We start from the raw sequence: 26652 nt of genomic DNA, 5'->3' as shown, positions 1-26652 counted from the left end.
TGAGGAAACGTTTTGTTCTTTCAGCGCGCACATGAACGAACAGATGCAGCTCGGCAGCGATGCACCGCGACCAGCAGGAGTAGAAATTAGTGCTTCGATGTTTCTGTTCTGTTTCACTCGAATGTTTAACGCGACAATATGCTGATTTACAACACGAGTGCTCCTCAGAAAAGGTTGAAAGACGACAGAAGGACGAGTCGGCTCATGGAGACGTTCTGTAAGATCAGCGAAAAGTGTCGTTCATCCTCTGTACGTCATCTGTCTGTGTATTTAAGACTGAACCTGCAGTGAAGTTACCGTACCTAATATAGTGGACATATGTTCTCCCATCATGCATTGTACAGTATATGATGTGCAAGTGATGGCTGCTAACAGCTAGCGTGCGTCGCGTCGACGGAGTTGAAAAACGCGCCAGGCGAAGGTGTTCAGCCGCCGGCCCTCCTGACTTCACGCCTCTGAAGTGGAAACTACAGAAAAGGACAAACGCATGAGCGCGAGTTCGCTGAAGAAACTTCAGCCGACATCACTTCCTGTCACCCCCCCGCCTGCTCGCTGCTGCCAGCAGTTCACGTAAACAAGACTCAAACGGACCAGCGTTCAAGCGACCCACAGATGAAGTCCAGACAAGGGGGGGTCGTCGGGGCTGTGGGAGGTTCGGCTCTGACCTTTGACCCGAAATCCACTTTTATGGCACAGCCTGTGACTCCGTCCTCAGGACGAACAGACGGGCCAGTTGGGGGTCGAGACTCGCCCCTGAAGTTGTTTTTCGGAGATGTTTGCACCTGTCGGTTGTGTTTTTGAAGAAGCAGGTGGTCAGTTTGACAGCGAGGACGATCCTGAGCAGAGACGTCAAGCTGTCCGTTTGTCTTAACCTCCCGGGGTTTCAGCGACGCCCTCGAACGCAGCACGGCAGCTGCGGACGCGTTTGTGCGCTTCTCTCAAACTTTTCCCCGAGTTGAGATTGTTTGCGCTCTGCGCCACGAGACGCCTCGCTCGGCCAGACGGAGGCTGATGGGCCTGTCTGCCCGCATCTTCGTCTCCGCTCGCCCTGACATCATCTCCGTCGCCGTCGCCACGCTCCGACGGGCAGATCAAGTCACATCTCTCAGGCCGGTGCACCTGAAACTGAAACGCTCTCCTTCCTCCTCCTCCTCCTCCTCCTCTTTGTCTGCATCAATAACCTGCCATCAGCGGCCGCCGCCACCTCTCAGAGCGGGATGTCACATAGATGTGACTGTTGCTGTGATGATACCAGTGGAGCCCAGACAAGATGGATGCAGAGATTGAGTGCAGAGACCCGCGCACACACACACACACACACACACACACACACACACACACACACGTTTTACGTTGCAGCTGTCATCTATTTTATTCCACATTTATTCCTACATTACCCACAATGCAACTTGCCTGCAGGCAGTTCAGCCAGAGATTCAGGCATGTTATGCTAATGGCGGCTAATGGCAGCCGCAGACGTCAGGTCAGCTGACTTCCTTCCACATTGGTTTCATTTGACTCAAGTGACATCACTCCTTTAGGCGGACACACACACACACACACACACACACACACACACACCTTGGCAGCAGTTTGATCGTGTAACATTAAGTGAAGGAGCGCTGATGAAGGCGACTGTTTCATACCGTAACCGTTTTAAAGACGTTTGATTCAGGACTGTTGACTTTATCAGGAGGAAGAAAACAGAAGCGAGGATGACGATGAGGTCAGAGGTCAGAGGTCACATTTCAGCTCAATTCCACCTCGCTCTGATGAAGTCCTCTGTCCTCCAGCTCGTCCTCGTCTCCAGCGTCTTTTTTTCTTCCCTCCTTAGAAACGGCCTCTCGACAGGAAGTCGAATTTACGCCTGTAACTGGAAACGTTTTGAAGCATTGAACGCATCCACGCTCTGCAATTGCGTCTCTATAGAGCACTTCTAATTGTTGGTGGCGGGGTCCGCCGTCCCCGCATTGTATTCATATTCCCGTCAGTTTCTCTCACTGATGAGAAACTGCTGGAAAAACACAAAGTGAAGCAACCTGCAGACCGTCTGGACCAAACGCCATCTGTGCCGGCAGCAGCGACGTCCATCCATATTTCCTGTCACGCACACTCATTCACACACAACCCCCCTTTAACACCCCCCTTCAGATAATAGCTGAAAGTTGGACTTGACACGGATCAACATCACTCCTCCGCTGCCTGTCCCCCAATCAATACTCCCCCTCCTCCCCCCTCCTCTTATTATCAGCCTAATCTATATCTCTTTGTCTCGTTTTCTTTAGAGTCGCCTCCTCGACTCCCTGTCTTTTCTCCAAATTACATTAAGGACAATCGGCTGTTTTTGAGGTAACGAATGTAAAATGACCTACATCGGAATGAGACAGAGGGAAAGCAGGCCAGAGGAGCCAAAGGGCAGCCGGAGTCAGAAGAAAGGACGCCGGGAAGAAAAGGGGAGCAGCGTCGATTGGAAGTTGATTGTGGAGGTTTCACTTTTGCTGTCATTTTTTTTCTCTTTCGGACAAAAGCGACAAAGAGAGGAGGGGGAGGAGGGGGGACGAAACACAAACGTCTGAGAGTCCTCGCGGGCTTCTCTGCGTCCACACAAAAACAAAATGGCAGCGTTAATAAAAAGCGATCGCTAATGCTCGTCTCGGACGCGAGGCCGCGGGCGTCGCAGGCGTGGAAGCGGCGCCGGCATTCTTCGGCGGGCCTTGGTCTTTTGTGGGGCCATGTGTCACGCTCAGAAACTTCCCATCCCGAAATGTCCTCCCCCGATAGAGGCAGAATGGAGAGTGTTAGGCTTTTCACTTGGCGGGGCCATTAACAGGACGCCTGAAAGGACTGGAAATGAACCCAGGTTTGCTCAGGCCGGGACGCCCGGCGCCTCTTCTGCTGCTTTTATTTTTCCTTTTTTACGTCAATTCTTCCATCGCTGACCCCGAAGCCTCGTTATCGTGCGCCGCTCCGGGCGCCGCGGGGGCCGAGCTCAAAGAACCTCCGAGTACAAACACTTCATCAGCAGCCTCCACTCAAAGCACCAGGATAATGTAGGTTTGTCACATGGTGAGTTTTAGAGAATCCAGATATCGATCCGCTCATGTTTGCACATATCAGACGATGGCCTTTAGCATAGCTTAGCACATAAAGCTAACGCTAAAACACCCAAATCTTCCTTAAAACACCTTAAAACTCAGATATCACAGCGAAACGTTAAATATCAGAATCCTAAAAGCGGTTTGGTTCATTTAAATTGTAACTGCTGATAAAAACGTCACTGCTGTTCCTTCATCACCACAAACACACACACACACACACACACACACTGTCCTGCTACAAACACTCACTACAGCACCGAATGTGGATTCATCCACTGCTGAAAATAGTCCCTCTTGAAAGCACCATTTCCTGCTGTTTGCTTGATAAAAACTACAGCGAGCGGCGCCTTCAGGAAACTAAAAAAGGAAATTGGACTGTGGATTTGTGAGACATTTATTTTTTAAACGCACAGACAGGAAGTCAGACGGATTATCAGCGTCCGTCTTTGGGATTCATTGACGAGGCGTCTGGTGGCCTCGGGGCCGACCGCGGAACACAACGTCCCGGTTTGCAGAACCTTTGTTTTCTCTCTGCTGTGGATGTTAAAGCATAATGTGCCTAAAAAGCCTTCAGGTGTGACCACTGTAGTGATGTCACAGGTCACATGAGCAGCAGTTTGAGGCACAGATTGACAGCAGGGTCCACAAAATTCCAGGTCCCGGTCTTTATGTGATCTGTCATGAGACCTGCAGCTCTTCATCAGTTAAAACCAGCAAACATTAAAAACGTGACGCAGACGAGCGTCTGGCGGCGTGTCGCCGGCGCTCTCCTCCCGGCTGAGCGTCACTTCCTGTGTTTTCCTCACGTCGGCCGTGTTGCTGAATGTTTTGTGTCGGCTGAGAGCACCGACGGCTTCGCAGAGGATCTGCAGCCAACCGAGGTGGGAACTATTAGCCACAGCACCGAGCGCCGACACTGCCAGTGTGTGTGTGTGTGTGTGTGTGTGTGTGTGTGTGTGTGTGTGTGTGTGTGTGTGTGTGTGTGTGTTGACGCCTCAGTTCGCTGCTGAGAGGCGTGAATGATTGTGAATGTGAACACATTTACTCGTCACCTCTTTAGCTGACGGGATCATGCAGAGATATGAGCGCAGTCGTCCGTCTGCACGTCGATGAGCGCGAGTGTGTTTTCGAACCAACTTCACGACGTACGGGGTCCTCAAACACACCACTTCCTGTTTGTTTGGTCGTATTTTAACTCTGCTCAGGAGAAGAGTTCGACTCTCTGGTCATATATCGTACGTGTTTGTGTTACCTTCCAGGAAAAAGCACAGAAAAGGATTTGTACGTGTCAAACACACACTCACAACCTGACAGATACACACACTTAAACACACACACACACACGCACTCACACAAACACTGTGTGTTCGTCCAGAGCACCGTAAGTGATGCTAAAAATACTGAATCAACAAAAACAGGAATCACTGTTATAAGTGTCCATGAATGTGAAGGAGGAAACATGAGAGGGAGGATAAGAATGGAAAAATTCAGAATAGTCGAGAAAAATAAAATAAAAAGGAAAATAAAGATGAAAAAGTGGTTTAACGACCAAAATAATACAAGAGTGCACAGATGAACTGCAGGGTCTGCAGGTTCTTCTTTCTTCTATCTTAATCTGTTGAATGAAGCTGCCCCGCCCTCTGATTCTGTCATCGCTTGACGAACAGCTCTGCCAGTACGTGAGGACCAATCAGATCACAGTTTGCTCGCTGTCAGATTTAAATCCTGCATCATTCTGCCTGTTGTACCTTTCACCTGCTGGAGCAGGTGATGAAGGTCATGAGTCTGCATCAGACCTTCAGCTGCTTGTTTGTAGGTTCTGAGCTTCAGACTGAGAGGAAGGAGTCATGATGGAGTCAGAGCCGGCGCTCGGTTCGTGTGCCAGACGTCAAGGTTAAATCCAGGTGGATGCTGATTGGCCTGATGGTGGTGGAGGTGGTGGATGAGTGCGTGATGTTTGTTTTCAGGTCTGAACCGCTGTCTGTGTTCCCGGTTCAGGTCTGGATCCGTCCCAGCGTCAGGGGGTGGAGGAGCTGATCTCTGCGGCTCCGTGCCGCTTCGACCACGCCGCCCTCTTCAGCGTCCTCCAGAGGAGCACCCTGCAGCACCGCATGAACGACTCCTTCTCCTGCCTGGTACGTCCACACCGACACGCCGCGAGCAGAGGCGTGACTATGAGCTGCGTGGCCTTCCTGGAAGAGCCGGGAACTGCTTTTCAAAATAAAATTAACTCAGATACAAAATAAAATCCCTTGAAACCATCAGACACATCAGAGAAACTTAAAACCACGTTTAAAACTATCGATTCATCAACAGAAACACGTTTTTCTTATTGAGCACAGTGCCCATGATTAGCGTGCTAGCTAACTGTTAGCTAACCGCTGACCGGGACTTCATCTGATCGTTGTGGATGCACAGCCCATGTGTTCACCATGACGACAAAAATATGATTTATCTGTCAGTGCTGTTACCTGATCAATCAGTATCAATATTTAGCAGATCAATGAGTTAAAAAAATAACTGTTAGTTTGACTGAAATGACTTAAACCAATCACTGAGCAGAAGGTAAAGAATGTCTCTCTGTCCCTTTGTCTCTCTCTCTCTCTCTCTCTCTCTCTCTCTCTCTCTATGATTGGGGGGATAAACACTCTAATCAATACTTTCCAAACACGAACATGACCCTCATAGATGACTGCTGGGCACACTCAATAGAGGGGGGGTAGAGAGGGGGGGTAGAGAGGAGGGGCGGTGTGTGTGTGCGTGTGCGTGTGCGTGTGTGTGTGTGTGTGTGTGTGTTTTGTGTTTTGTGTTTTGTGTTGTCATAAAGAGCCTTGAACCCCCTGACTCACATTCATGTTTTTGCGTGTTTGCTGTCTGACGCTCGGCCTTGAAGGAAAATGAAGATGGAGACTTTTATTTTGTCGGGTCACATGACTTCCTGTTCATGCATTTCTGAGCTAAAATCACTCAATCACAGTTTTATTCTTTACAGGAAGTCACTTAAACGAGTTGAAAACAGAAATGCTGAAGCCACACGTGAACACTGAGTCATTTTAGGTTTTATTTATGACGTCATGACACATTTAAAACGAGCGCCTGCTTCCACTGCCGACACAAGATGCCAACAAAGAGGAGGAAACACGAGATTTGGTTGATTGTTCTCGTGTTGTTGTGCTTCAGTGTGGACTGAGAACTTTTCACAGGTGTGAAATCCAATCAGTCGATCAGTAAGAACATCACTGATATGTGACCGGATCTGAGTCTGCTGTGACGAAGGTCGGAGTCGCCATGCTTCGGAAAAATGGCCGCTTCGCCGCTCAACGCCGATGTCTGGTGTAAATTTGGATTTGTAGTTTATTTGTGTGGCAAAACAATTCAAAGTGCTTCACATGAGTCATTAAAGGCTTCAAGAAAAGACAAAAGAATCGCAGAGAGACATAAAGAATGAGATGAACTGGAAAAGACGAACAGGAGCGAGCGAATCGTCCCTCTTTGGTCTAATACGAAGCCGTTTGGAGCCTGAGTTCAACAGTTTTCTGGGAGTTTCTTCTTTTATGCATAAAAACTGACTTCTGAGCGCGTCTGGGAGGCAGTGAGCAGACCTGAACCGAGACCGTCTGAAGCCTCCAGTGCAGCGTTCTGCCGTCGGGTGAGAGTCCGTCATTGGGCTCTGAGGCAGAGACCCGGGCAGATGTTGAGGACTCGGCTCGTCCCGACACGTCGCGTTCTGCTCTTTGAAGCGCAGCAGGCTGAGGAGGTGTTCTGCAGAGTGACATCTGTGCTTCTTTCACTTCTCTACCTGCCTCACCAGGACTCCTTCCAGCTCTGCAATTAGACCGATCCATTCACGCCGCCCCTCCGGCTCCCTCTCCTCAGCCTTTTGTGAAAACTCGAGGGCTTTGTGTTCCAGCCTGAGCCCCCTTTCAGCAGACACTCTGAGAAAAGGCCAGTGCCTCGGCGTGGGGGACATCTGTTGAGAAGTGGCTTGGATTCATGTCATAGACGGGGTCATATTTTATTCACAAAGAGTTGAACCCAACAACAACAACAGTAATTAGGCAGAAATTTGGTTTGTATCTGGGGCCCAGAGTCCTGCTAACGGGATCAGTGTGGTTCCCACTGATGGTTCCATTTCAGTCGTAGCACCAGAGGGAGGAAATCCTTGAATTGACCGTTAATACCTCGTTATTTCAAAATCTGTTGCAAGAACTTTAAAGTAATTTTCACCTGAAGGAAGAAAAAAGAAAAGGAGACTTCAGATCTCACAATGCGGACGTTCAATTAACCAAAAGACAACATTTCAACCAAAATAGTTCAGCCTGACGCATCGTTTAGCCCAAAAAAAGCTCTTTGTTGAAGCCTGAACATGCAGGGAGCTGCGTTGGCGTGGGATGCACAGAGGTTTGAACACTATCAAACTGAATTTTACAACTATGAGACGTTGTCAGCGTGACCTCCACCATCAGCCAACGGTTGCATTTTCTCTCGTGTCAGTAATCTACGACGAGCGTGCACTCGCAGGTCTGCAGAGACACTAAAACTGAGCCTTTGTGAGAAACTGAAACTAAACGCCGACTAAAGCTGAGCTCAAACGTAATCTAAGAGTCAGAACTAAGATGACATAGAAGCTGACTCACAGCTGCTGTGACTTCGGTTTGAAGGGAAAACACTTCAGACAAAGTGTTTTTAAAGAAGACTGAATATGGATCAGGTGGACTCGTTAATGCCACCTTTCCAGGTAAAAACCTGTCAGATGTTGAGTTTACCCACAATGCCTAAAATATATATATAAATTTTGCTTTAAGCAAACATTCCTGAATGTTAAATGTGGATTTGACGGGTCATGAGAGTCAGGAAATAGTCCCCACCCAATCAGAATAGAGGACTCAGGGCGTGGCGTAGCGGCAGTTCAGTGTTTAGCCTTTGTTAAACTGACCTCCGTGAAGAGGCTCAGTTTCAGTTTCAGCTGTTTCCTCTTCTTCCTTCAAACTAAATGTCGTTAACTCAAATTTTCGGACCCGTCACACGAAATACTTTTCATCACTTTTGGTAACATTGAGAACTTTGCGACGCAGAATGGAAAATCTATTTTGAGTGAAGCTGGATGTCAGCTGACGAGCCTGATGGCCAGCAGCCTGCCGTCGTCCCAGGACCCCCACCCCCACCCCCCCAGCCTCTGACTCATTAAGCAGAAGGAAAAGGGTCATGAGATCATGGAGAATGAGCACTGAACTGGACAGCATCTCAACAATATTTACCTCTCCGCCGTCTTTTAATCCACAGGACTGTGACGTGACTCTGACCCACTTTGGTTTCCTGTCTGCCTTCAGCGTAAACAATAAAGAATCACACGTGTCCTCAGCTCCCGTCGGTCCGTGGAACCGTCCTAGACTCGTTCCAGACTTATTTGTGCTAATTAGAGGAAGCTGCAGAAGAACCTCTGACATCAGAATATCCTGAAAGATTCGCCGATATTTGTGTTGATCATCTTTAATCTGGTGATGACAGTGTGAATATGTCGTGAGCGCGACCTTTTTGAATGTGAAAGTACATCAGTGCCCTCTAGTGGACACACACTGTAATGAAGACGTGACTTCAGACAAACGGTCTCGTTCAGTGTTTGGGAATGAGCTCGAAGCTTTGTGAAGGTGTCACAAACTCAACTCTGACAAACATTAAATAAAAGACTTTTAGGAAGTTTTTATACGGCTACCTTTAAAAAATCCTGGCTCATGATTGGCTGACAGGTGTCTGTTGAAATCATTTCTATATGTGCACACCTGAATCGGGGCTCAGGTGTTAGTCACAGTTTTAGATCCGAGCTGGAGGCAGATTAACCTGAACTTTGCAGAGCTGTCAAATATTAATGTTAAAAAACACCTGAATCAACCTGCAGGTAACCACAGACTGTCAGCTGTGACCTGACTGGAGGGACTCCTCCAGGCTGCCTGAGCAGGTCCGGCGTCCTGTTGATCTCAGGATGAACTCTGCTAATGATCTGCTCAGCTGTGGAGAATGAAGCTCTTGACCTGCAGAAAAGACATTTTCTTTCTTTCTTTCTGTATTTTAAGCGAGTTGCTTCCATGCTGCTGAAAACAGAACATGAGCGTGTTTGTCGTGTAAATCTGTGACAAAGTGACTCTGACTGTTGAGGTCAGGAGGATTTTTGGACCAAAAAATGATTTGAGCAGCCAAAAAACAGCCCAGAGATGAAACCTGAGGAGTGTGCAGCATGTGACTGTCAGCTTCCTGTCAGGCGGCGAGGTGTTCGTATCTTCACAGCCACTCTCACTTCTGTCGGGTCAGGTCGTCGTCGGAGGGAGGCGGCGGACGTGCAGCCGCGGCTGACGGAGCTAATGAGGCAGTCGGCTCGTTAGCCGCTAATTGAGCGGTCAGCGCCAATACTGGAGTTCGCCATCTGTTTGTCACAGAGGAACATCTTGTCGCTTCGCGCCCGTCGACAGGCCTCCCTCTCTCTCCGTGGTGTGATATTAATAGCTCGAGCTCGCAGACGGAGAGAAAAGGGAAGAAAGAAGCTGAAGAAGACGACAAACAAACCGGAGGGAAGGACGAGGAGGGAGGGGGAGACGCTAAAAGGCCCGCAGAGGAGGAATCTGCCAGGTCCGGTTAACCCCGACAGGAAGCAGCATGGCGGCGAGCGTCCACATAAAATACTGGAAAGGATGTCGTCGAATTGGAGTCCTTAAATGATCTCTGATCAGTTCAATCTGCAGAAGTCTGACGAGACGCTCGACCAGCTCTGACTCAGAAGATGAAATCCATGTCGGCAGTTTCACTTTGTTTGGAAACAGAAGTCAGCTGAAGGTTTACAGTGATAATAATAATAATAATAATAATAATAATAATAATAATAATAATAATAATAATAAAAATAGAGGCAGCCTGACTGACAAGCTGCTCTGCCAACTAACAGCAGGAGTCAGATCTTAAACTAATGTTCACTTTGTTTTACTTTGCCAGCATCTCTCTCTAACTTTAACACAGTTTCACATAAGATAAGATAAGACTTTAGATCTCACACCAGGGAAATTAAGTTGTTGCAGCCAGCAAGTATTAATAAAGCAAAAACAGGTCAAGATAACAGTAGAAAGTCAGCTGTGTACATGTACATTTGTTCAGATTATAAAAGTACTACTGCCAGTATTCTAATGAGAAAACTACTGACGTATGTTGAATTACTCTGTTGCACAGAAAGGACAAAACATCTGTGTATTTTGCACATGTAGAGTTTTTAAAAATACTGGTGGCAGTATGCAGAGTGAACAGTTTCATTGCACAGTTGAGGTGGATGACGTGAACTCGTCAAACATCAGTGCTGAGAAAAGGTTTGTTTCTCTCACTTTAATTCTTCTCCTCTCTGCAGCAGCTGTTACCTCAGTCAGCCTCACCCTGAAGTGTTGAAACAGATTCATCAGCCGCTTCGCTTAAATTCAGTCAATTAGAAAAGCATCCAGATGAGGAGGAGAGCGAAGACGCTGCGATTCTCAGTTCAGACTCACTTCCTGTTTCGGATGTTGAAAGAGTGAAAACTGTGACAGCTTGATTAAGACGTGACCTCATGGATCAGCGGCGGTTACTAGAATAATCTTGTTTTGGAGGATAAAACAGCTTTAAAATGGAAATTCAAAATCATTTCTGGCTGCACAGAAGGAGATAAAACTCCGCCGGTGTGAAGAAGAAGAAGAAGAAGAAGAAGAAGAAGAAGAAGAAGAAGAAAGACGAACTTTCACTTGACAGCAGAAACAAACGCTCTGAAGGAAACATGGAACAGTTTCTCCTCTGAGCAGGGATCTGTGTGTGTGTGTGTGTGTGTGTGTGTGTGTGTGTGTGTGTGTGTGTGTGTGTGTGTGGGGCGTCAGCTCGTGAAGGTGCTAATTTGTTAATGTTCCTTCCGTGAGGATTCTTAATTAGCGTTGTAGGTTTCATGCCTAATTTAGTGATTACGCGGCGGCTGAATGAGCTAATGAACAGCTCAGGATGTTCCAGTCGTTCCACACCTTTCTCTTCTTCTTCTTCTCTTTTTTTCCACTCTGGCAGAGGATTAATAGTTGAGGGGTTAACCTTTACACTCCTCTGTTTAATTGTGGTAAAGTACGGAGGATTTTGATTGAGTTTGTGGAGCCAAACGCTGACCGATGGTTCAGGCCGTGAGGGGCGGGGCTTCGTTGTCTTTCATCCAGGTACCTGCTCACCGAGTGGCTGGGTTTCCCTCCAAAATGCCGCGCTGCTACAACCATCTGATGATAAGATGGCGTCTGTCACTGAGCAGAAGCCCACCTTTCAGCCCTGAAGCTGACGCCTGAAACCAAAATCTTTTCTCACAGTCAGATTTAGTTTTGAGTGTTGACGATCCAGATTTCCCAAACGTCCCTCGACCCCTCTGGTTTTATGTACTTTAGGACTAGTTCAGCTCTTTGCATTGCTAGCAGCAGAGCTGAAGGGCTGATACACGGGATTGGCCGGCCTGAGCCCTCAGAGTCAGACTGCTGCTGAGTGGCAGGTGCTGGACGGCGGTGTGCGCCTCACGTCTTGCAGGAGCCGGTGTGGGCTTACATGAAAACAGCAGGCGCAGGTGTATTCATCTGCATCCCGTCCTGCCAGTGATTGGCCCTCGACAACGAGCTTTTCCACAGAAATCGCAGGTGTGGCTGAGGACGTAAACAAAGGCCTCGTTCTGCTCAAGAGCCCCTGTGAGACTGAGCCAGCAAGCACAATGACAGGACTGAAGCCGCAGCAGCCACGTGGAATTCAGCCATCTTTATTTTTGTTTACACCTGTGCTTTTCCTTCAGGGGCGTTTTTAGACGTGATCAGTGAAAACACATCGTCCAACACGCCAGTGAGGTCGTTCTCTTCCAGGCTGCTCGACCGCTCGAGGTTCTGCAGACTTAGAACAATAATCTGGGTCATGCGTTGTGGTTTAGGGTCAAACCCAGCAGTTAGTTGCGTCCAGCGGTGGCTGTAATGAAGGCTGCAGCCTCTCGGGGGCGCTAGCAGGGCTTCGGACCTCATGTGTTGACACGTGTGCTGCGTGTGTTTTGTCCTCAGGGTTGGTTCAGCCCCGGTCAGGTGTTCGTCCTGGACGAGTACTGCGCTCGATACGGCGTTCGAGGCTGCCACCGTCACCTGAACTACCTGAAGGATCTGATGGATTATTCGGAGAACAACGCGCTGGTCGACCCCACGCTGCTGCACTACAGCTACGCCTTCTGCGCCTCCCACGTCCACGGAAACAGGTACGCCAGCTCCTGTAGAACTGGTCTCTGGTAACGGTGGTGGTGCACACCCATCCTGTCAAACCGACCTGTTCACAGCTGATGTTTTACACTTTGAACTGACCCTCGCTGTCATTAAGAGGGTTATGATGACATTTCAGCGGACTTTAAAAACCTGAACAAAATACCTTCAAACTAAAATTCTCTCAGTTCTAACAACTTTTCTGAAATGAGCTCTCAGAGTGTGAACAGGCTGTAATTGACCTTTACATTATTCCTCACGGCCTCACTGAGCGCAGACGCTCTTTTCCAGCCACACGGGCTGAATCCAAATGTCTTACCTTCCACACGCTCGCAGACTCCACATGATCACAGAGTCTGGACTGCAGAGCGCCGCCAAAACCACCGTCCACCGAGCCGAAGCAAGTTCCCGTGGTGCAGGCGTCCAGAGAGCTGATGGCAGCGTGTGAGAATAATGAAACACCGATAAGTTGATTCAATTAATTCTGTTAAGACTTCAATCTTTTTATTTCTAGTCGTGTATTATATAAACATTCAGTTGAAAACTAAAGAGCTAAAAGTGAGTAAGAAGCTTCTCAGGCTGCTGTTTTCAAGGACGGAGATGAATCTGAGCTCTCAGGCTTCGTTTAGTGATCACAGGCTGCATGTGCTCATGGCAACCGCCGGCCATTCGATCAAAGCTGCAGCTCGTTCTGTGTGTCTTCTCTCGCTGACGAGTCGAGACGATGGTGAACGCTCCAGATGCGTCACATGACCCAACGCTCAGACATCCGTGGCAAATAAACGTCCTTAAAATGGAAAAAGCGTTCTGCGTGCTCTATTTCTACCTTTTGTTTTCCGTCTCTTGCGTTGTCTTTGTCTTACCGTCTGTTTTCAAGTCCACTCTGTCCACCTGCGTCTTCAGTCCTTTCCTGCATCAGGACAGTCTGTTCTTTGACATCTGTTTGCAAAAAGGACAAAAACGAACCGTGTGCACGTGAACTTGTTGCCTGATCTTTGTTTCCGTGTGAAGCGCTCACGTGGTTCGTGGGATTTCTCTGTCGTGAAGCGCTTTGAGCTGCAGTTCCTGTCTGGAAGGAGCTTTACAAATAAAGTTTATGAAACAGGAGGTGCTGATTGGTGCCAGGACATGAACAGATGTTGGCTAAAAGGAGCTGAAGGTGTCAGGATGTGGTGACGGGAGACGCTGCTGTCTCAGCCTCTCTGTTGTTGTTCGTTGGCTTTCGCCGGATCGACCGTCTTAAGTCCAGCTCGGCCTCGGCCCCCTTCAGGCCTCCGCTGATCTCCGGTGAACTGCCCAGACATGAGCAGCAGCAGGGTCTTTCAGCCACTTGTTGGCAGCAGCGTGGCTCCAGCAGTTCAGTCCTCCACCCGACTCCCAGCAGCCCCTGCTCGACTCCCCGGCTGGTAATTACTGATATCTGTGCTGTCGCTCTTTGTCGACTCATTTAGTCAATTAGAAAGTGTAATGATTAGCTTCTCCAGCAGATACCAGATATAAATTGGGGGGGGGGTTACTGGAATTGGCTTTTTGTCAGTTGGAGCTCTAATTTGAATAATTGATGCCCATTCAGGGCTCCTGGAGCTGCCTGAGTGGGCGTGGATGGGAGAAGAGGTTTTGGATGGCTGTCAGGCTCGGAGGTGGAAAAAAACAAACTTAATTACAGAAGTGAAGTTTTCCCTGGAGGGCGGCTCGAACACGACGTCAGGAGGCAGCGAGGACAAAGAGAGACGCGACAGAATGATCAACACAAGAGCACTTGACTAATGCTTCAAGGCGATATATTCAGAGTATCAGACTGTGCTTTTCTTCAGAAAACTCTCAGTTCTGACTGAAGGAAACACGTTGGACCTTGATTGAAGATGTAAATATTTGTCCGACGTGTGAAAGCCTTCATGGGCGGTGTCACCTGTTCAAGGTTTGTTCGAACCCTCGTGGTCCAAGATCACTTTGGATATTTGGCTGGTTTTTATGTATTTTTATGCACAGATTAAATGAATAATCTTCTTTTTCTTTTGCTCCTTTAACTCTGGACAGAAGCCCACCAACATTTGGCTTTTTTCCTCAGTTCAGTCATTCATTCGTTTCAGGGTCGGATGACTCAGCGGAGTCACGGGCGTTGACGGCGGTGACGGAAACGCTCGGATGTCATTTATTGTTTTTTACAGTCAGCGGGAACAATGTGCACCGGGTTTTTGTTCATGTTATTCAAGATGCGGCGAGGAGAGAGAGCGTCTCCTGGTTTGAGGGGACTCATTGAAAGAAACTGAAAGACATGAAAAATGAAGCGTCTGGCCTCCATGCTGCTTTCTGCTGCTCCCTGTTTCCTGCCGTGTCCATGACATCGAGCGCGGGGAAAAAACAGAAAGGCAAACTCGTCAGCCGGCACTTTTTCAGCTGGTTTATGCGTCTTTCAGCCCCTCCGCCATGACGGAGCTGAACAGGACATCCAGACTGAGGCAGTTTGATGTGTTTGTGTGCAGGACAAATAAATCTGAATCTCGATCTAAAAACGTGCTCGTTTCGGTGTGAAAGCTTTGATCCGTCACTGTAACGCTCCTCCTCTTCTTGTAGAAATGATCATTATTCTGAGGACACGATGTTGAGGGTTAAAACTGTGGGATTTCCTTTCCTGCCTCAGAGTTGGTGAAGATCTGACAGCAGCAAACAAGAACGACGAATCAAGTCCAGCCCTCCATCGGCTGCTCGTCCGAGGTCGGGTCGCAGCGGCGGCGGCGGCAGGCCTCAGCGGCTCCTTGAAGGAGCAGCAGCTCTTCTCCAACCTCCCTCCACGTCTGATGGAGCTCCTTCTACTGTGTCTGGGCCCGAGCGCTGAGCTACTCAACGCTCTCGATCAAAGGTTGAAACGTAGACTGACCTGAGCTCCTTCACCTGGAACAGCGACTCAGTCCACCTGTTTGTGGCGGGAAACCTCGGCCTCGGGGTTGGAGGTGCTGACCTTCTCCTCCTTCTCCTCCAGAGCGTGCTGAAGGTCGCGGTCTGATGAAGCCAGCAGGACCACATCGTCTGCAAAGACCCGGACGACTGCCTGGAGCCCCTCTCTATGGAGAACAAGACCACTGGAGGTTCAAAGGCTTCATTCTCTCACGTCTGTGGAAGAATCCACCGAGTCACACTGAAAGTCCGCCGTGACGTAAACCTTAAATTGTAGCTGTTGTCTGGACACGAGTGTGTCTGTTCAGGCCCGCTGCGTTGATCGTTACGTGTTTGGCGCTGCAGGACTTGATGGATGGACTAAACCTGAGCAGGTGAAGCAGCTGTGACACTTTGATTCGTCTTGTTCTGGCCTGCGTGGGTCTGATGAGACGGGTGCGTTTGAACCGGGATCAGGGTTAAAGGAGCATTACTGGAGCTGCTGGTGGCGGTGGGGGGGGTGGGGGGGTCCGCTCGCCTCCTTCTCACCTGTCACGTCCGATCTTCTCCTCGCCGAGCCGTCTACAGCACACTGACACGGGATGTGACAGGAGCTTTTACCTCCCCCAACCCTCCTCACAACAACCCCCCGCCTGCAGAGAGGTGATATGGAGGGAGGAAGGTGACGCACAGGATCACCTGCCACTCAGCTTAATCTCCCTTCCACACCTCTTAAGGTGAAGTGGCGTCCAGGCCCGGCTTCCTGCCACGCCGCTCGCCGAGCTCGACTCGTGACGACTCCTGTCACCTGACATCAGAGCCGAGCGGCCGCAGGGTTTAGCGGATCCCGCGGGCGGATACGGTGCTTATCGTTTACACTCGAGCCACGTCCAGTGTAAACACACAAACCTGAGTCTACGGACCCCCCTCCCCTCCGCAGGCCCCCCCACGGCCCCGGAGCGCCGCTGCCGGCAGCCTCGCCTCCAACGCGCTCGCTTCGTTTAGCAGCAACAATGTGTCTGAACCCCGACAAGCTGTCGCATCGCTCCCCACTCGGCCGTGTGATCCCAAGCATGAACACATCAGACTGGATTTAATGGCGGCGAGGAAACCAAACCAAACGGCGTGCTGGGCTTCTACGCCTGGCCTCCATCCAACGTTTCCCTGCTACGACTTGTTCTCTGCCGTAATTTGATTCAGAGGAAGTGGAAGGTGTGAGCGACGTTTGGGGGAAGAACTCTCTCCGATTGATTTGAGGAACCGCCTTCATCCCAGAAAAGGAGATTTTTCTGCGTTCGTTTCTTCTTCTGCAGGTTTTAGAAAAATGCAGCAGAGTGAAAAATGTCTGAAATGATGCGTTTGTGTCCATCTTTTTTGATTGGAAACATGAATGTTATTTTACTTTTGATTCTCAGGTATCAGAAGGTCATTTTATTCAGTCAGTCAGTTTCTTTCCTGTGAAACTCCACCTGAAGTCAGGAGGTGTTTGCTTTCCTCTCTTTGGAGCTGGAGTTTCCCAGCTGCCTTTGAACCACCCATCAGTCGCCCCCTGAGGGTAAATCCGTTGTGATCATGTGGGAAACTCTGCATTTGTGTCACTTTAGCTCCTTTAAATGGAAGAGAAGGACCTAATGTCGCAGCTGAACACCTCTGGCTGCAGCCTTGACTCGTTTCTTTTAGTTTCTCCAAAAACTCATTTAAATTCAGGAAAATCTGTGATGATGATTGATGAAAGCTTCAGTCTGCAGAGTCATCGTTGTACGTCTGCATCTAAAGTCCTAATCTGACTCTGAAGTCATTTGAAGTCATTTTGAAAGCTGAAACAGTTCATTAGGTTTTGAATCAACCAGCCAATCAATCATCAGCAGCTGTTCTGATCATCAGTAAATCATTAAAGTCACATTTCAGGCAGAGATACAAACACACTTCTGCTTTTCTTTGCCCTGAATCCTCATAAACTGAACATTTCGGGGTTTTGACTGATGTCAGTCCGGAAATAATGACGCACATTTTTCCCACTTTCATACATTTTATTGACAAAGTGACTCATCACAGTACGACAGACGAGTCAAAGATGAAATGACTGTTCTGTTAAAGCTCTGCAGGCGTCGGCAGTTCACTGGAACATGTAAAGAAATCTCTGAACGTGGAACAAGTTGATCTTCGCTGCAGAAGAAGGGAGAATTCAAAGTTTCTTCCTCTTCACGCAGTCAAAGCTCGTCTCTGAAGCAGAGCTGCAAAACTGATCATCAGCTTTATTTCTGCCACCTCGCCGCTCCGAAACGCTTCGTTTCAGGAAGAAGAAGAACAGCTGGCATTAACTGTGAGGGCTTGGAGCCTCGGGCCACCCCTCCACCCCTCCACCCCTCCATCCACCCCTCCACCCCTCCATCCACCCCTCCACCCCTCCATCCACCCCTCCCTCCACCCCTCCACCCCTCCACCCCTCCATCCCTCCATCCACCCCTCCTTCCACCCCTCCATCCACCCCTCCATCCACCCCTCCACCCCTCCACCCCTCCGCCCCTCCACCCCTCCATCCACCCCTCCGTTGAAGCCCTCGCTCTGACCGCCGCCCTCGCGGAGCGCAGCGAGGCCCTCGGACGTGAAGCAGGCTTTTCTTGCCTTCGCGCGCGGGAGCGGACGCGCTCCTCGCTCCTTGCTCCTCGCTCCTCGCTCCTCGCTCCTCGCTCCTCGCAGCGGCTCTGCTTTACGCTCCCTCGGGATTAACTGGTGCTTGTTAAATAGGGGTTGTGGGAAGTGGAGGGTGTGATTAGGGGGGTGGGGCGGTAATGAATTGACAGCTTTGGGGAACAACAGGGTTTAGAAGTTGTGCTAACAAGTGCTGTTGTGCGGAGAAAGCTGCCTCTCATTACAGAGCAGGCGGAGGAGAGCGGAGCTGAGGAGCGACCACTTCCTGTTTTCCTCCTGCCTCCACCCTCCAAACACCACCCTGCTCCGAGGGAAACTTCACACCACAAAAGCGTTTTCAAGCATTTTATGATGTTCGGCTTCAAAAAATTCTGTCAGATTTTTTTTTTTTTTTGCATTTTGTTTTATCTTGTTTCTATAATTTGATTTAATTTTATTAAGTTTTATTTTGTATTTCATTTTACTTTTTATGTAAAACCAATTTATCGAATGTTATTTCCTGTTTCTTTATGTAAATACGTTTTTTTTTAAGGTTTATTTTATTTTCATTTTATTTTATTTACTGTACAAAATATAATAATAAAAAAACAGAATTCTTATTTCTGTTTTATGTGGTGCTGCTTTATGTAATTTTATATAAATTTTTATATTTTCTACAAGCAGTTTCTTCTGTTAGATTTTTTAAATTCTGAAATTTGACCAAAGATTTTATTTAATCTTCTGTTTTATGTCATTTTATTTTAATTTAATGTAACCTGTCGTGTTATTTTATGTCACCTGTGTGTTCTTTTTATCTACTTTCATTAAATAATGTGTTCTGTTATTTTCTGATTTCGTTTTCTTGCTGTCTGTGGAGATTTGACACAGCAGAACACACTCGTGTTGCTTTGTTTGGTCTTTTTTTATTTTATTTCCTCTGATTTATCGTCTAATGACTTGTATTTGTTCGTCTTTCCTGCGCCGCTGCCGTCCTGCTCAGAATCCTCCTGGAAAACAAATGTTCTCAGTCGTTCAGCTTCCTCGTTAAATAACCTCGTTCTCCTCAGAATTATCGTTCACGGGAAATTAACGGGCGCCGCTCGGTATCCTCACCTCACCTGGCCGCCCGCCTGCGGAGCGTCAGCCTCGCCGCTGCTTCTCCTTTCTCGTCACGTTTTTATTTTGGACTTTGGAGAGTCGGGAACACGCCGTGAGGAGCTCTGCGCGGTTGTTGGTACTCGAGGCACGGCGGTCAGGGGCTGAACCAGCGAAGGCTTTTATAAGAACAACTCATTAACAGACAACCTCCTCGCTTCTTCCCTCCAGCGACCGCGAGTGCCGTTTGGAGAGGGTGCTTTTCTCTTTCAGCTGCACACAGAAAGCCCAGAAAGTCAAGGCTGGTCGCGCTGGGTACTGATTGCATTTTTTCCCCTTATTTGCCAGAGTGCCTATTCAGACGAAGGCAAGAAGGGACTGAAGGCTTTACAAACATTAATGAAGCGCTCAACTAACAGTTTTTTCTTTGTCGACTCTCCTCCTGCTGGCTGGATGAGCTGTGGAGGAGGAAGAGGAGCCTGAGCAGCTCTCCGTTTGATTGGTTGACTTTGAGGTCAGCGTGGAGAGTTTGGCTGCTTTATCAGTTAGTTTGGTGAAAACAAGCCAGTCGAGCTCGTCGGAGTGAGAAAGAAACCAAAGACAGAAAAGCAGTGTGAGCTTTTTTGTAAGGTTTCGCATTTTGTTTCGTTTTCGTTCTCTCCTTTCTTTGATTTCATATGAAAAACAAACGATTTCTGCTCTGACTTCACCTTTGCCTGTCTCTGATTTTTTGATGTTTGGAACCTTTAGCTGGTGCAGCCTCTTGCTTATAGAAAGGTGTTAGCAATGAGGAAGCCTTGTTAAAGACGGGCTCTGAGCTAAAATGTCAACAGCATATCAAAGATTGAACCTCCAGAGTTCATATTTAATAATATTCAATAATATTTAATAATATATGATTCTCCAATGGTTGAAAAAGCTTTTATTTCCCTGAATAGAGAACCAGCCTGTTATTTGAACGAGGCTTGTATTTAATATATGAAGTATATTTTACATATTTAACTACATACTGTACACTAAATAAGTGCAGATTCTAACTCTTCAATCATTTTCAGCTGCAGTCACTGAAACTCTGCACCTCCTGCAAATGTTTTACACATTCAAAGCTCTCCAGCGGCTCAGAAGGAGGCGCAGAGGGAGGCGCAGAGGGAGGCGATCCCTGCGTCCTCGTAGGCTTTGACGAGAAACGACAGCAGGACGCTGCGTTTGGGTTTATTGTTTGTAGCTTAACAACAAGAAAAAAACAGCGAAGTTAAAACCAATGATGGCACCTCATGTCCAACAGATGCAGCTGTGTCGCACCTTCGTCTTCATCTTCGTCAACATTTACACTTACAATGAGTCGTTTGGCAGACGCTTTTGTCCAAAGCGACGTACATGTGCCGGTTTTGGGGTTCAGTATCTTACCCAAGGATACTTCAGCGTGTGGACTGCCGAGGCCGGGGATCGAACCACCGGCCTCCTGATCGGTGGACGACCGCTCTGCCTCCTGAGCCACAGCCGGCCCATTTAACGTCCATGTGTCATACACAGATGATGCTTTGATTGATTTACCAAAAATGAGACGAAACACCACAAACGAAGTTAAAGATGAACGTGACAGGTTTTATTTTTCACAGCCTTTCTTTAGATTTCTCTATAGACTATGATGTTGTTATGATGAGCGCCGTGTGCCGTGAAAATCGGCGTCTGCCACGGTCGTACAGCCACGCTGCTGTGTTCGAGGGTGAGAAGCTCGTGCTGATCCGTCGGCTTCGCCCGCTCGTCTCCCGACGCCGGAGAGAAGCAGGCAGCTGCTGGGTGAGTGGGCGCAGAGCAGACAGCAGCAGCCGTGGAGAGCCGGTCAGCAGGGCGGGAGCTGCCTCTGCCCTCCTTCACCTCCTCGCTCCGCTGACCTCCGGCCGCCGGCGCGGCCGACCGGTCGTGCACGAGCGAGCCAAAAAGAGCTTTCACACATCGCACCGTTTACATGCTCTCCGAGCTTCAATTAATTTCATTGTGCTGATGTTCAAAAGTCATTAAATGAAGTGAACAGAGAGACAAAGAGCAGATTGAGTGGAAGGGGTGAAATTATATCTTGACTTTATGAGGCTTCTCTGTAATGTGATGCAATTAACGTGTGCTATTAATTTACCATCCACACAATAATGGATCTGTTGAGAAAGTGAATAACAGCAGATACTTCTTGTAATACTTACAGCGTGTAAAGCTGCTTGTTAAGCCTCCACGCCGGCGGCGGTCGAGGCTGAAGGCGTCCCTCCTCATCCTCGTCCTCATGAGCGCGATATCTCAGGAACGACTCGAGGGAATTCCTTCAAATTTGGCACAAACTTTCACTTTGACTCAACGGGGAGCTGAGAAGATTTTGAAGGTCAAAGGTCACTTTTTGAGAATAACGCTGACATCTTATATCCAAAAGGTCAAAGGTCAGCGTCACTGTGACCTCATAATGTTCCGCAGAAACACCAAATTTCACACTTGCTCAGATCCTGAATCGGTGACTCTGAGCGGGTTGTTCAGATCTTCTGTGCTGCAGGTTGAAGGTGTGTGTGAAGCGTCCATGTTTGAAGCGTTGTGGTCCACCTGAAGCTCAGCAGTTTGCTGATATCGATCTTCAGGTGATGTCTTTGCTCTGTTTCAGTCCTCTGAGCTCCTCTGGACAAACAGTGAGGACAGCATGTCTCTGCCTGGACGTTAATCACTGGAATCATAGAGAGAACTTCATTTCACCGACAAACACACTGAACACCTTTTATTAAACTCCTTCATGGTCTTTGTGTGCGTGTTGCTACCAGCTACAGTTTCAAAACAGCCTCCCCACAATGCATTTCAGTCCTGCTCAGCGCTGTTTAGCCAACGTGTTTGCGGCTGCTTCCTGATCGATGTGGTAGCACAAACTTCCTGTCTGTACGCAGCTCATTGTTATTTTTGAACAACTATTTCCTGAATAGTGAAGATTAGCAGCAGGAAAGTGGCAGCATTCCTCCCCTGCTGAGAGCGACATTAACGTACGTTCAGAGGTGCATTTCATGCGTCAGAGACGGGAGCAGATACAACAGTAATAGACCCAGCGTGTAAAGATAGTGGAGGGATGACTGATGTGCTAATGTAATTAGAGCTGTGGATGTGAACTACTGTGTCTGGTTCAAGACGTTCCAGCCCCCTCAGTGTTTATCAGCCGGCCTGTTCTCATTCTGAGCATCACCGGCCGTCATCCTGAGAAAAACAACTTTCTCCCTGATGAAAGTCAGCTGACTGAGTCTGTTTCCTGTGTCCTCAGGCCTGATGGGATGGGGACGGTGACGGTGGAGGAGAAGGAGGACTTTGACGCCATCAGGAGTCGCCTCATGGCTCTGCTGGAGAACCAGATCACACACTTTAGGTATGAAGAACTTAAGTCTTCTCCAAGCTTCTGTAGACCTCTAGAAGTTCACCAGCAGCTGCAGAAAGCACATTTTCTCACATTTCAGTGCCGTTTGGGTTATATTTGTTCAAGTTTTGAGATGTCTGTCACCTGAGCACCATGTGCTACAGGATCCTGGTTCTCAGCAGGTTTCTGGATCAGCCTGGTTATGGTTTTGGAGTCATAAACCTGGACCAGTCAGAGAGCATTTAAACATCTGAAGCAGAGCTCACAGTACTTCAAACCTGCTGCCTGATCATTTCAAACATGTTTGATATTCAGTAAAATCTGGACCAGTACGTCAGTTTCTGAGCAGGACAAAGACAGCCAATGAGAGAGAAGCTAGCATTAGTCCCAGAGCAGCTGACGGTGGTGCCAAGCAATGCTAATTCTAGCTCTTGAGGCTAATTTTAGCTAGCATGCTACTGACCTCCAGTTCTGGCTGAAGAATAAGCATTTAGAATAAACCTTCGTACAGGAAGTCGTTCAGTCTCTGGTTTGTTTGCACCGGAGATCCTGTGAGGATGTGATTTAAAGTCAGTTTGTATTTTTAAGCTCTGCAGATCGCTCATGCCTCTGTGACTCCAGCAGAGCAGGAAGTGAACAGGTGAGGTGGTTCAGAGGATGCAGAAACACGTGTGGATTCATGAAGTCCAGAGGAGTGAACGGTTCGATTCCGCGGTGCCTTCTCTCAGTGAGGAGAGATGATGTTTGCCTTTGTTAACTGCAGACTGAAAAGTTTTACCTCAGAACGATAAACAGATATTAACTGCGAGCAGATTTTCACGCTGAAGTGAGCGGCTGAATCTTAACCTCTGAAACACGTCGGCACGTTTCGCTGAACGTGTTTTGAAGCAAACCTGTAAAAGCACCGGTATGCTGCTTTAACTCCATCATAATAACCCCAGGCAGTCTGGGTATTTTTAGCCCCATCAGCGGCACACAACAGGTGCAGGACATGCGTCGGCGGCGGCTGATGAGACCTCCCTGCATCTGCGTGCTGCTATTCAGCGCCGCCGCGCCGTGTGAACGCATTGTGAGCGCGGTGTGAAAGCGACAGCCCCGAGACCTTGAGCAACACTCGTCTGAATGGACCTGTGCCATTAACTGTCCCGAAGCCCGGCTCTTTAAACCCTTCACGCCTGAGAGGGGCCCTCCATCTGGCCCCAGAGAGGAGAGGAGGGGCGAGGAGGGGCCGAGGAGGGGGTCGACCAGCGGGAGTCATTACTAACTCACCTCAACAAGAGGCTAATGCTGGCAAACAAAGGCCGGGACAATGGCGGGATTATGCTAACGTCCCCCGGACAAGAGCAGGATTTCCACAGTTTAGTTTAGATTAAAGCTGAGCTCAGCCACTAAAGATTCATTTAAGGTTATACATTTAACTCCTCTTCACCGCCTTTCATGATTCTCATCCCTTCTTCCACAGGAAGCAGATTATCTGAAGATGACTTAATCGCTCTTTGGATTTACGAGCAGTCGTTCGTCTTTGGCGTCAGCGCCGACAGTCGAGTCTCTCCACAGACAAAGAGGAACGTCGGTGTTGGTTCAGTTCGGCGTCTTGAACGCACCCTCAAATAGACACCACACGGCCAAAAGTGTGTGGACTGAGACGCTGAAAACAGAAAACAACCCAGATGATCTTCACTGGGACGAAAAGTTTCTCTCTTTCTGAGGAATCTGTTAAATGACAGTTAAACATCGATATTTAGGAACATCAGCGTCCACCTGTGGATGAGTCGGGATTTAGGTTGTGACACCGTTCAACATAATCAGGCAGCAGATGATGATTTTTTCTCTGAACGCGTCCAGAGAAACAGACCCCGACCCGGGTGAGACCCTCATCACTGCGTCCAAAGCGTCTCCGTTGATGAAATAACGTGCAGTCGGCGTTAAAGCGTTCGCTCACAAAATGACAATCAGGCCTTTTCGAAACATTCGGCTCTTTGATGGATTTTCTTTTTCCATTTAAATGAACATCACGAACTGGTGACTTTACGCTAAGTGTGAGCTGCGTCTTCAGGGTCCGTCTCCTCGGTGGTTTTCAAAGCGCTCTCTGGTTTTTTCAGTGGTTTTCTCGGTGTGAAGGAACAGGACATCTGCCTGCAGGTTTTTGTCCAATTGAAATGGCTGACCTGCGCGACCGCGTGCCTTTGTTTATTTAGTTCTGTTCACTTGTCAATTAGCAACGTGAAACCTCCCTGAACCTCCTCGTCTGCGCTCAGACGAGCCGGAGGTGAGAAAAGCTTCCTCCGTCAGTGTAATTAGATGAAAGGATGCAGCCATCTGTTGACGCTGACTGACGTCTTTCTGCTGCTGCTTCCATCTTCTATTCTTCTTCTTCTTCTCCTTGTTTTTTGTTCACGCAGTCGTCCTTGAGATTGTCTCTAAATGTGATGACCGCCCACGTTTTGCATCTGCAGGTACTGCTTTCCCTTTGGACGACCAGATGGGGCCCTGAAGGCGACGCTCTCCCTGCAGGAGCGGGTACGGGAACACGTTTAAGTACTTCTTCACATGTCGTTCCACAAACTTCCTGTGAGGCTCGTTTGGGTCTGTATGAATCAAAGTCCTTTAAAAATCGCTGCTAGGACTCGAGCACTAAAAGCAGTCACATGACGTGTTGTCCTTCTCGGACAGCTGTGACTCTGTGGAAACACGTGCACAGATAACAGGTTACTGATCCACTTAGGTTCCACCTTGGATGAAGGAACATGATGCAAATTTGTCCAAACAGCTGAAATCTAACCTGGCAGGTAGACGTGTGCTGTCACACCTGTGAGCTGATGCAGGCCTGTATCCCCACAGGTGGCTCTGTGAAGTATTACATGATGACACCAGTGAAGTATTCAGATTTACTGAGTGAAAATACCAATAACGCCGTGTACAAATACTCTGTTACAAGTAAAAGTCCTGCATTTGAAAGCCTACCTGCAAAAAGTACCTGAAGTAAAGTAAAAGTACTCGTCATGCAGAATGTTCCAGAGAGTTAAATCATGGAGCCTTCAAAGATGATTTGTTTGTCAAGATGATGTTATCCAGTCCTGTGTGCAACCAAAAAAAGGGTGTTTTTGGGATCTGACCATGTTAATCTATAATAACACATTTATATTTAATTAGATGATCATATGTGTCATATTAAAATCAAAGAAACCAGCAACAACAGCAGTCAAATAGAAAGTATGAGAGTAGAAGTACAATGTACCCCTTTGACATGTCGTGGAGTAGAAGTATAAAGTACCAGAAATTGAAGTAATCCAGTGAAATCAACCCTGATGCCACTGAGAACAGTCGCTCACAGCGAGGATGGAGCGACGTTCACCGCTTTGTGAACACATGAGTGGATGAAGGGGATGAACACATGAGCTCAGAGGCACACTGAGTTCAGACTCTCTGGAATCTGAGTCGTACTCGTCTGAACGACTCGCTGAGGATGTGTGATTTCAGCTGGATGAGAGACGCCGCTGTGTTTCCTGTGCTGGTCGTCTGTGTGGTTTCAGGTTCTGATGAAGGACATCACGACTCCCGTTCCTGCAGAGGAGATGAAGAAACTGGTGCAGAAGTGTCTGGAAAAAGCAGCTGGAATCAACTACAGCCAGCTGATCGAATACGCTCAGATCAAAGGTGAGAGTTTGGACGGACGTCCTCTGTGTCTCCGTCCCTCTGAAGCCTCAGAGAAGCACTCAGTGAACGCTTCGGTGTCATGGCGCAGCAGACCGTCAGCTGAGCTTTATGGGAAACGCCGTCATGTCTTAAATGCTGGTGTGTTTTTCTTTCTTTTCCCGGATGTTCGCCGCCGCCTTCGGACCTTCAGCCGACGCTCAGGCGGCTCCGGAGAAAAGGCTGGAGGACATGATGCGGCTGGGGGAGCTCTGCATCGAGGTCCTGCAGCAGAACGACGAGCATCACTCGGAGGTACCTGATCTGTGTCTGCGCTCGCAGTTCGTCTGAGGACGACGGCCACAGGTTTTATTGTTTTAGACCCGAACAAGCAGAAATGTGCTTTTCATCCTGCAAAGACGACGTGCAAAGTGTTCGTGGTGCAGATGGACCACGTCGTTATTTTCACTGTCAGTTACTTATAAAGAGAGAAAAGCGTTGAATGGTCTGAGTGGACGAGCAGGACGTTTAAACGTCACTCAGTTATTTCATAACTCTAAAGCAACTGTTCGTTTATTCATCCCAAAGGGCAAATCACAGATTAAAATGAGTTAATCTATCAAATCTCAGATTGTTTTCGTGGTTTATCTTCGTTAACGTTGCAGAAACACTGAAGTGAACTGAAGGGAAAGTC

At 48.3% G+C, this 26652-nt stretch overlaps 1 protein-coding gene across 8 annotated transcripts in view; it reads left to right on the top strand.

The window, feature by feature from the left end:
* Nucleotides 1-26652, top strand: part of cadps2 (Ca++-dependent secretion activator 2) — a 145294-nt gene that overhangs the window by 77284 nt on the left and 41358 nt on the right. For all 8 annotated transcript variants that reach the window (XM_076732778.1, XM_076732774.1, XM_076732777.1 and 5 more), the window contains exons 12-17: nucleotides 5097-5233; nucleotides 12167-12354; nucleotides 22236-22337; nucleotides 24782-24845; nucleotides 25859-25982; nucleotides 26173-26273. In XM_076732778.1, the coding sequence (XP_076588893.1) occupies nucleotides 5097-5233; nucleotides 12167-12354; nucleotides 22236-22337; nucleotides 24782-24845; nucleotides 25859-25982; nucleotides 26173-26273 (716 nt within the window). The remainder of the gene's footprint in view (nucleotides 1-5096; nucleotides 5234-12166; nucleotides 12355-22235; nucleotides 22338-24781; nucleotides 24846-25858; nucleotides 25983-26172; nucleotides 26274-26652) is intronic.

The sequence above is a fragment of the Chaetodon auriga genome, chromosome 6, assembly GCF_051107435.1.
Source record: "Chaetodon auriga isolate fChaAug3 chromosome 6, fChaAug3.hap1, whole genome shotgun sequence".
Lineage (NCBI taxonomy): Eukaryota > Metazoa > Chordata > Actinopteri > Chaetodontiformes > Chaetodontidae > Chaetodon > Chaetodon auriga.
Note: the sequence above shows the minus strand (reverse complement) of the source record. Positions and strands in the feature narration are given on the sequence as shown.